Source organism: Nicotiana tabacum, chromosome 4 (genome assembly GCF_000715075.1).
Source record: "Nicotiana tabacum cultivar K326 chromosome 4, ASM71507v2, whole genome shotgun sequence".
NCBI classification, from domain to species: Eukaryota; Viridiplantae; Streptophyta; class Magnoliopsida; order Solanales; family Solanaceae; genus Nicotiana; species Nicotiana tabacum.
In genome coordinates this window covers 23,145,813-23,156,946 of record NC_134083.1, presented here as the reverse complement: position 1 = coordinate 23,156,946, position 11,134 = coordinate 23,145,813, and the positions used below count along the sequence as shown (strand labels likewise).

Sequence of the window (11,134 nt, the reverse complement as noted above, 5' to 3'; positions counted from 1 at the left end):
CGAATTCAAACATGAAAAAAAATCTTAATAAAAGATAATGTTTTCTTTTTAATGAGTCTTAATCAAAAAATTTAAATAACACCGAATGAAAAAGAAAGTGTTATTATCTTATTCTGCAGATTTATTATTACCATTATTTATTTTAGTTTAGTTATCTTTATTATTTTACTGTCATTACGTTTTCTTCAATCATGTTTTGAAAATATATTTTTTTTAGCCGAGAGTATATGAAAAATAACTTTTTTATGTCACACAAGGTAGCTACGGATATTATCTGCTTATATCTCACTACCCAGAACCCAATTGTAAGAACACATTATGTATGTTATTGTTATTGTTCAAGGCAACCCATTCATGGCAACATTGGTGGATCTAGAGCATTATATATACGTTTCGGGAACCCAGTAACTTTTGCGTAAACGTTGTATTTCTGAGTTACTACAACAAAATATTTATAAATATTTAATTATAAATTTAATTATTATTGATTAAAACTCATCAAATTAAAATCTAATTGTGAGACTATGAGATGTGTGAGAGAAAACATACCCACCACCCTCACTGTTGACTGTTCTCTGCCAACAATATTTACATTTCAAAAAGGGCAAAATACCATCATTGCGTTAGTACATCATCACTTTGACTACTATGTCCTTTTTCTTTTTCTTTTTCTTTTTTGCTATCCGAAATAAAAAACTCTAACCCTAATATATACTACTCCTTAAATGCTCCAACATTTAAACGTCTCTGGTTTTAATTTTTTGATTGTGCATTGTCCTTCACTACTTAATGTCTTCAACAACCCCTTCACTTGTGGATTTCACATAGGCCCTCAATCGGTCTATTCTTTTATAATTGTGGTGTCTGAATTAACTTGTGTACATCTCGATTACTTTTACGAGGTACATGTTACCTTTCTCAATCGATTTTTTTATAACTGTGATGTCCGAAATAACTTGCACACACCTCGACTAGTTCCACAAGATATATGTTACCTTCCTCAATCGATTTATTATCATAATTTGACTTTTAAGTGGTTCGAATATGAAGTTGGGGTGATTTTAAAGTTTTGTTTTATCATTAACATAAATATTTATTTTTGTATTATATATCTCCTCGCATGTACCTTTTTTAGATCGAAAAGCCGACTAGCAAGCTAACATTGTGTATATATACATATATATTAAAAATCATAAGGATTATATCATGACCTGACTTGTAACTTGAATTTCTCAATTAAACAACAACATAGAATGAGTTTTTTGGGATAATTTTTTGTTTATTTCATTAATTGAAATGCGAATACAAAAATGAAATATCTAATTAACTGAAATTAAGATAAACTACAGAGTCTCCTTGCATGGCTGAAATCTGCAGAATTGAAGAGGGAATCACTATTAGAACGAGAAGAGTGTAGAAGAAGAAGAAGAGAGAGGAGGAAGGAATTTGGATTTATCGGGTGTATGTTGCCCTTCGTTGCATTCTGTTAGCTATGTAACAGAAAGGCTGAGTTGGCCCAAGCTGAGTTGGCACAATCTCCTCCCTCGAAGCTCATTAATTCACTTACAATCTGGATCGTTCGTTTTCAACTACCAAATCTTCGGCTTCTTTCTTCACAACCCCTCATCGACTCTTAACAACTACACTATTTATTTAGCCTAATTATTCAGTTCAATACATGGATAATAACAGATTACTTACGGCAAATAATTAATTAAGGGAGTTTTTAGGAAAGATGAGTCAAGTTAAACCCTTTACTAAAGAGTATATCCGTGTTATTGGTGAAATAAAATAAAATAAAGAGTATCTCCGTCACTATCCCACTCTCTGCCCCAAACTCAACACATCGAATCTGTGTAATCCCTAAACTTTAGAGTTGTGATGACTTATTTTTGCTTCAATTTTTTTAGATGTCTTTGATGTACCGATTCTCACGTGTGTGTCCAAAGGCGGACCAAAGATTTAAATGTGGCGGGGCAGCACAATCGAATAAAAATTTGAGCAATGCTGGATTGGAATCAAACCTAGACATCATACTAAAAAGTCAAGTTATATCATCCTTTCAAATTGACCAATATAGTTGGCTAAGCTTTGAATCTTTGGGTGCCAATCAGAATATATATATACATGTTATTTAAGATATATACACATATATACATATATTTTTTCTGAAATTACAGCGGAACACCTTTATTGACAGTGTCACACTAACGTCGTTATAGGAAAAATTCTCTTCATATATGTTCATGTAAATAATATATTTTTGAAAAACAATATGAATAAATAAACTAGACTGCTCTTACATTAAACTGAACTCTTAGATATATATAGATTTTTTACAACCAATTATTACCTATAGTTATCCTAAAGGTAATATGATAATATAAAGATTCTTTTATATGAGCTCATTTGGTTACCGTGATTATGAACATAATCTTTTAAACCTAATATTGGACAGGATTATCTTATGCTTTGTAATTTGGGTGGTTTATTTTTTTCAGTATAAGTAATACTGGTATAATTTTATACCATATCCATTGTAGAATAACAATTCAAGAATTAGCTAAAACCTAAATAAATAACAAATGACTAAATTATCCTTCTTCCAGCCTTTCTGTTATGAAGGTTAAAGTTTGAAACTAAACTTTATTCAATTAAAAGCAAACATATGTTTTAAATCTTGTACACTGTATAATCTATTTTTTTCATTATAATGAACTAAACAGATGATCATACGTACTGAATAATTCAGGAATTATTAATCTCAATATTACAATCTGTATATATAAGCTCAACATAATTTTGCCTTTAAACAAATAATTTCTCAATGTGTAAAAGTTAAACTCCAAAATTATTACTTCCTCCTTCAAATCTTCATATAATTTTTTGTTGTTGTTGATGTTGTTGATCTCTAGGGAAAAATTGATGGTGATACATGTGGTGGTTATGGTCCGGCCTCCCACCCCCTCCTCCTCTCATGAATAACAACAACAACAATAACAACAACAACCCAGTATAATCTCACTAGGGGAGTTTAGGAAGGATAGTATGTACGCAGATCTTACCTCTACCCTGGGGTAGAGAGACTGTTTCCGATAGACTCCCGGCATCCCTCCCTCCAAGAACTCCCCCCTTGCTCTTGACGTAACTCGAACTCACAACCTCTTAGTTGGAAGCGAAAGGTCCATGAAATTGAACCCCAAATTATGCTGGTTGCTAGCTGCCAAGAGGCCATAACGTTCGTACTAGCAATGCCCCTTGTTGAATAAAATAAAATAAATAAATAGAAGTTTGTTACCTTTACTAACTTAAAATTTTAAAGTAATAATTAATGGTCATACAATTCAATATCCATTGTAAAAAAATTAGGCTCGCACATGAAGAAGCGTCCTGATGATGTATATTGAAGGGGCAACCTGTGCACTAAGCATGGGCTGATTTAAGGGGGTGGAAGGGGGTTCACCCACCCCCATACCAAAAATTACATTGTATATATAAGGCAAAACTATTTTTATTACCTTTATATATTATGTTTTGAATCCCCTTGACACAACCAAAAAGCATAGTTTTGTGATCGAGGGGGTTCAAAACCTTTGTGAGGTAACTAGTTCAATTTTCACTAGCGATAATTTCTTTTAATTTTTTAACTTTTTCCTTTGTTGAACTCCCTTAGCGGAAATTCTGCTTCCGCCACTAGCACTAAGCTTTTACTATGCACGAGATCCGAGAAAAGGCTGGGCCATAACGGTCTATTGTATGCAGCCTTACCCTGGTGCGACAGCTGGTGCTGTAATCATAGGTTGAGAACCCTGATGTACTACATTGCCCCAAAGTCTGGGACAAAACCTCTTCATGTGGCCAGGATCCACGCACTCGTAACAACCCCTCAGAGCATTGTAGTGCTGACCTAAAGTCTGACCCTGATGGCCTGAATACCCACTAGAGGAACCCTGAATAACTGGTGGGCGGTAGGAACTCTCTGGTATGGCGCTGAAATAGAGTCGCACTGGAGCACCCCGAGGAGGCGACGGTGTTGGATATGTGGGCCTGCTAGGCTGACCTCTCCCAAACTAACCTCTGCCCCTAGACGGAGCACCACTGAACCTCCGAAATAGCGAAACCGTTTGTCCCGCGGAATCTGCTCTCGACCCCGCTGACGATAACCCTTAATCCTCTGAGCTATCTCCACAACTAGCTGGTAAGAAGTCCTCATTTTAACCTCTCGGGCCATAGTGGCCTGAATACTTGAGTGCAACCGCGCAACAAACCTCCGTACTCTCTCCTCATCAATAAGAAGTATCATAAGTTCATGGCGAGACAACTGAGAGAATCTCGCCTCATAATCAGTCACTGATATCTGACCCTGCTGGAGCTACTCAAACTGAAGCTGCAACTCTTCCCTTTGAGAGGGTGGAATATACCTATCCAGAAAGGTACGTGTTAACTGGTCCCAAGTCAAAGGAGGAGAACCTGCTGGTCTGCCAAGAAGATAAGACTGCCACTATCTAAGGGCCCTACCCTCCAGCTGAAAAGTAGTAAAATCTACCCCGTGGGTCACTAATATCCTGATGTTGTGCAGGGTGTCCCTGCACCAATCAATGAAGTCCTAGGTATCCTCATGTCGCGCACCTCCGAAGACAGGAGGGTGTAGCCTGGTTCATCTGTCCATTAGCTTCTACGGCTCGCCGGCCACAGCTGGTCTGGGCTCAGGTATGGCTGCAGCCACTGGCTGGGATCTGCCCACGGGTAATGCGCCGGGGTCTGGTACATGACAACTGCATGCCCAAGAGCCTGAGCTGTAAGGGTCTGTGCACTCCCTCCCGCCTGAGATGTGGCTGGGTCTGCTGGAAATAAACTAGCCTGGGTCATAGTATCGATGAACCGTAGCATACGGTCCATGACCTCCTAAAAGCCCGGTGCTAACATGAAATCGACTTGGGCTGGCTCTGCTGCGGGCACCTCGTCTTGCTCCTCCACAATGGGATCCTCTACTGGATCCGCTGGTAGTACAACTGGAGTATCCCTGAGATGTCCTCGTCCTCTACCATGGACTGGAGCTCTCCCTCGGCCTCTAGCAACATGGGGAGCAGCTCCTCCCGGGTTTGGAACATCCGCTGTGCGCGTTCTTACCATGTGTGAGAGAATAAGAGAAAGATACTTAGTATAACATCACCTGCATGATTGGAGATGAAAAATGAGTAGTTTCCTAACATCCAATATCATTTTGAAGATAAGTACATATGTCTCTGCACCGATTCGCAAAAATCTATTAGGCATGCTCATAAGACATGAGACCTACGTAAACCTAGTGCTCTGATACCATGTTGTCACGATCCAATTTCTCCTATAGGCCCTGATAGAGCCCAACGTTACCGCTAGGCAAGCCAATAGTGAACTAACCGAATTATTGTTTCTTTTAACAGTTTAGAAATAGTTGATTTTTTTAGTTATTGAATAAATAAGAAATGAAAAATTAAATAACATGAGAAATAGACATTCTTAAAAGCAAATGATATAAAGTAAATAATCAAAATTTACCAAATGTTTACTAACATAATTTTCGAGACATGGTGTCACAAATGTATGAGCTACTAGTATAATATACAAAAATAATACTAAACTACTATCTGAAATGAAGTAGACATAAAGTAAAAAGCAAAATAAAAATTTCGGGTATTGCAGAACGGACTCGGAAGGCAGCTCACCGTAAAGTCTCAAGTATTAGGAGTGCGCGTCGAGATGATAACTAGATGCACTTGCCTCAGATCCTGCACGATTAGTTCAAAAGTGTAGCATGAGTTCATAAACAACATGTACCCAGTAAGTATCTAGTCTAACCTCGAAGAAATAGTGACGAGGGGTCGACTTCGATACTTAAGTCATTTTCGGAAAAGTCAATAAAACGTCAAATTGGGGCCCACTTTTCGGAACCCGACGAAAAGTCACGAAATCCGAACACCTGTTCCGATACTAGTTCAACCATACAAAAGTTATCGAATTCCGACATCGAATTGACCTTCGGATCCTAAAATTATAGTTTATGAAGTTTCTATAATTTTTTCCGAAATTCCATCTCAAAATACTAATTGAATGATGAAAACAATGAAATGTTCATGTATATTAAATTGGAGAATTTTTAGACAAATCAACTTGAACATGGAATTATGTGTTGGCCAAATAAAGAAGGAGCTCGGAGAAAGATTGAGCATATATGTAGAGTCCAGAAGAGCTAGACAATGTCCATTGTTGTTACAACGATTGTATAGTTAGTTTGTAGTTCAGTTGATTTTTCTTTTTTCTTGTAGTGGATGAATTCCTGTATTTAGAAGGATGTTTTTGAGGTCTTGTTGTATTGGGACAAGCTAGTACACTTGATGCTCTTAGGATGTAAAGCTTTTGGGTTGTTATGGTATAATCAAGTGCGTACATAGTTTACGAGTTACAAGTGCATATGAATTTATTACTTTGGTTTTACTCATATATATATATATATATATATATATATATATATATATATATATATATATGTGTGTTAAATAATTACTAAATATGTACAAATAATATATTTTATACGTCAAATAGACCGGTAGAATTATGAAATCGTACTCATATATTATTGATGTGAAATGAAATGCTGCATTTTACTTTTAAATAATATATCACTCTCCAGAAAATACAGTTGAGAAGCAAATTTCGTTCACAATGCTGATTTCTGCAGATGAATCAACTATCTGATGTGAACTGGTTAACAGCTCTTTCTATCCACGTTCAACTTGGTTCCATTTTTTATTTTGGCATTCTATCTCAACCGTATTCTATTTTGGCCTTTCAACTCTATTTCTTATGTTTCATTTTAACACAAAAGCTGAAACTAGTGCAAAAAAATATAGCGCGTGTGTATACACAAATCTGAGGTGTAATAAATATTCAATTAAATGTTACCACCTGGTTTTTTCATCCTTTATTTCATATAAGCTAAAATTATTTTTTCATAATGGAATGGATATTTGTTCTTGTGGATTTCAAATTGAACTGAAAGTATCATGGACACCAAGAAATTCGGGTCAGGTATTTTAGTATTGATCCGTTTGATAAGGATGAACAATATTTAATTGGATATTTATTACACATATTTGTGTATAAACACGCGCTATATTTTTTTGCATTGGTTTCAACTTTTGTGTTAAAATGAAATATAAGAAATAAAGTTGGAGAGCCAAAATGAAACACAATTGAGATAGAATGCCAAAATAAAAAATGGTACCAAATTGAATGGGTTGTATATGGGTTTCGCCTAATTACATATACTATTGATGTAAATTACAAACTTCAGTCATAGTAAAGGTTAGACTAAATTAACCCACATATACAGACTGGCAAGTACTAACTACAGAAATAATATCCTATTATACTGCATGCTATTAGGTTGGTGGATTATATGGTACTAGTTAAATCATTAATGCTTTTTATATTCGGAACATCGGGTTCAGAATCTAGATGCGGACCCTCAGCCCCACTACTATTTGGTTAGACCTCCTCAATGGACTAAATCACATAATTGGAAATAAATGGTAGAACAAATTTTGAAAGAGTAAAGCATCCACAACTCCTTTTAACTTTATAGATTTGTGAACAATGTTCCAGCTGTTACCTTTTGAAAGGACCAGCCAACCTATTTACATAAAATATTATTCAATTTATATATTCAAGAACTTGATTCCCGTTGGGATATATAATTAAGAGAGTGTTTGGCTAAACTTATAAGCTGGTCAAATTGGCTTATAAGCACATTTTGACTTATCTACGCGTTTGGTAAACACTCAAAGTGCTTATAAGCTAAAATCAGTTATAAGTCATAAGCTGACCACCTCCAACTTATGGCTTTTCAGCTTATAAGCACTTTTAGTTTGACAAACACTTTTACTAGTTTATCCTTAATAATATTTTCTAATTTACAAAATACTTGTTCCAAAATAAATTTCTTGACTTTCTCTTCATTCCATATTCGTTATTAATTCTTTTCTTTACAAAGAAATTTATAATTTATAACTTTTTGAAAAACATTCAAGGGTATTTTAGTCATTTTAACAAAAATAGCTTATCAGTACTTTTTAATCAAACACATCAACTGCTTATTATCAATTTCAGCACTTCTATCCAAACACGTAAATGCTTATTTTAAAAATTAGTTTCAGCACTTAAAAAAAAATTCAGCACTACAAACTTATCAGCTATTTACAATCAGCTAATCCAAACGGGCTCTAAGTGATCAGAAAAAAATTCTTCGTAAATTAATCTACGTAATTAACTCTGACGTGAATCTGACCAATGAAAAAGTCGATTAATTTAGCAGTGGAGAAAAGTGAACAGAATATATTCCAGCATAGTCCTTGAGACTTGTGTTATAAATAGCTTAGCGTCTAACCATTGTTAATCATCAAGGCATCCTTCATTCAAGATGAAAATGAAGCTAAGCCACATTGTATTTGCAACTCTTTCACTTCTTGCTTTGTTACTGATCCCAAGTGTATTGGCCGCACAATGCGGTGAGCAAGCCGATGGTGCACTGTGCCCCTCTGGTTACTGCTGCAGCAACCATGGTTGGTGTGGAACCACCGGCGATTATTGTGATCCAGACAAGTGTCAAATCCAGTGTCCTTCACCGTCTCCTCCACCTCCTCCATCCACTCCAACCCCTCCCCCTCCTCCACCCACCCCAGCCCCTCCCCCCCCTCCTACTCCATCCCAAGACATTACTGAAATCATTAGCAGTGATTTATTTGATGAGCTGCTTTTACATCGGAATAATGTTGCTTGTCCTGCTAGGGGCTTCTATACCTACGATGCCTTTGTACAAGCTGCCAGGAATTTCATTGGTTTTGGCACCACTGGCGATATTACTGACCGTAAAAGAGAGGTTGCTGCGTTCTTGGCTCAAACATCGCATGAAACTACTGGTAATCTTTAGCTATTTAATTACGTGCTTATATTATTCCAGCTACGTGCACGTATACTCAGCTTAATTAATTTGTGTTATAAATCTTTATTGCTGTAATAAATAATTAAACCATTAAATTTTTTGAAATATAAACAAAACAGAAAGTGGGTAATACTTGCTTAACGAAATAAATTCTGGAAAAACAGTATAGGAATAAATCGAGCCACTGAATACACAATGTGTCCTTAAGGAAATTATTCCCCTCAAGTACCCGAGGTGCTAGAATATATCCTCCCAGGATAGAACGATTTAACTCACTAGAGTATTGATACCAAAACGCCGGTGAACAGCGAGCCACTCGAAGGCCGTAAAACACACTAGAATTTTTGTGCAGAAGAAGAAGAAGACCTTTCAGAAACAGCCATGGCTGTTGGAACAAGTTGTTTGAAATATTGCGAGAAAATAGATTTAAAATAATCCGGGAAAGAAAACGTGCCTAATTTTGTCCAAAAAGATTAATTAATCAATCCGAAGCCAAGCGACGGCGCGAGACTTTCCTTCTTCTTAACTCTTTAAGAGTTAGAAGAAGAGCAATTATATATATACCCATCAAAAGCCTTTTCTTCCTCTAATATGGGACAATGTCCCTTTGCCAAGGAAAGAAACTCAAATATTTTATTTTTCCTCCATTTCTCATTCAGTCTCTTTAAGCTACACAACCTTACGATCCCTATAATTTGGTCAAATATATTCCTGATTAAAATGGTCTATGTCCCTTTTGTTTAATTTTTTTTTCAAGCCAACTAGTACTTGTGTTAAATTCCTAAGTTACAAGATATATACTTGGACAGGTGGTTGGGACACTGCACCTGATGGCCCTTATGCATGGGGTTACTGTTTCAAAAGCGAAGTAGGCAATCCTGATGACATGCCTTCCTATTGCGAATCAAACGTTGACTGGCCCTGCGCTCCTGGCAAGAAATATTATGGACGAGGCCCCATCCAAATTTCATAGTATGTTCCCTTCTCTTTTTAATTTGCACATTAAGCAAAACTCATTCGGTTCAAAGAGCAGCACTATTTTCTTATTAGCCACACAAATATAATGATATATTATGATCAAAATTTTAATTGTTTCTTTATTTCTTAAATTTCGTACCTACTCAAAATACGACATATAAAATTAAAATTAAACAAAGTGAGTGCATGTGTTTTATGAATTTACTTGTCCTATGCTTTAAAGATAAAGATCACAAATCTCTTTTTCTGAATACATGAAAGAGAATTCAAATCTTGATAGTAATATATAAGGTTATACTACAACTTTGCTTATAATTCCTTTTTACCCTATTTTAGCAACTACAATTATGGACCTTGTGGAGTCGCCATAGGAGAAAACCTCCTAGGTGATCCTGATTTGGTGGCTGCAGACACAGTAATCTCATTCAAAACTGCACTTTGGTTCTGGATGACTCCTCAACCACCAAAGCCTTCGAGTCATGACATTATTCTCGGGATATGGGAGCCAACCCCATCCGACATAGCAGCCAATAGGCTCCCTGGTTATGGGGTCATCACAAACATCATAAACGGAGGATTGGAATGTGGTCATGGCCCTGACAAGAGGGTACAAAGTCGAATTGGCTTTTACTTAAGGTACTGCCAAATTCTAGATGTTAGCCCTGGTGAGAACCTTGACTGCGGCGACCAGAGGTCTTTTGCGGACGGACTCCTGTTTAACTCTATGTAGAATAAGCAACTACTGTCGTACTAGTTCTTCTAATTTCTCGTTTTAATCCATTAAGCGGATGCTTGTAATCGGATAATCGTGGGCATGTGATGACGCCATATATAAGTAAACAAATAAGGTTTAGAATATCCTCTATATAGTATCAGCGTTAATTACTCACGAGTTGGCTAAATGATAAATTATAACTGTGTCCCTCTATGCGATCATGTTGGTTTAAAATGGTCATTTCACCTCATTATAGGAAAACAGGGGAAGAAAATAGAGCATATAATATACCTTTTCTGAGCTAATCCGCTACAAAATCCTAAGATTTTCATCGTGTGCAGTTACTCCTGATAACGTTACGATCGAGTGCAAATGTTATCGTACTTCTACCAGCTACCAAGCCAGAGAGATTAAAAGTGGTAGTCATGGGCCTTTGTTAGGCTACAATATGATATACACTC

At 36.3% G+C, this 11,134-nt stretch overlaps 1 protein-coding gene across 1 annotated transcript; it reads left to right on the top strand.

Annotated features, from left to right (window-relative positions):
- The first annotated feature begins 8,410 nt into the window (after positions 1 to 8,410).
- On the top strand, positions 8,411 to 10,816 carry LOC107763561 (endochitinase 3-like). The gene is made up of 3 exons (XM_016582048.2): positions 8,411 to 8,957; positions 9,790 to 9,952; positions 10,295 to 10,816. The coding sequence occupies exons 1-3, from the start codon at positions 8,459 to 8,461 to the stop codon at positions 10,686 to 10,688; spliced, it is 1,056 nt and encodes a 351-aa protein (XP_016437534.2). The 5' UTR covers positions 8,411 to 8,458; the 3' UTR covers positions 10,689 to 10,816.
- Positions 10,817 to 11,134: the final 318 nt, after the last annotated feature.

Excerpts from the sequence above, each read along its gene's own strand:
- LOC107763561 (XM_016582048.2), top strand. The coding sequence starts at position 8,459 with ATGAAAATGAAGCTAAGCCACATTGTATTTGCAACTCTTTCACTTCTT. Across the intron at positions 8,958-9,789 it reads AACATCGCATGAAACTACTG|GTGGTTGGGACACTGCACCT; the intron begins GTAATCTTTAGC and ends ATACTTGGACAG. Across the intron at positions 9,953-10,294 it reads GGCCCCATCCAAATTTCATA|CAACTACAATTATGGACCTT; the intron begins GTATGTTCCCTT and ends ACCCTATTTTAG.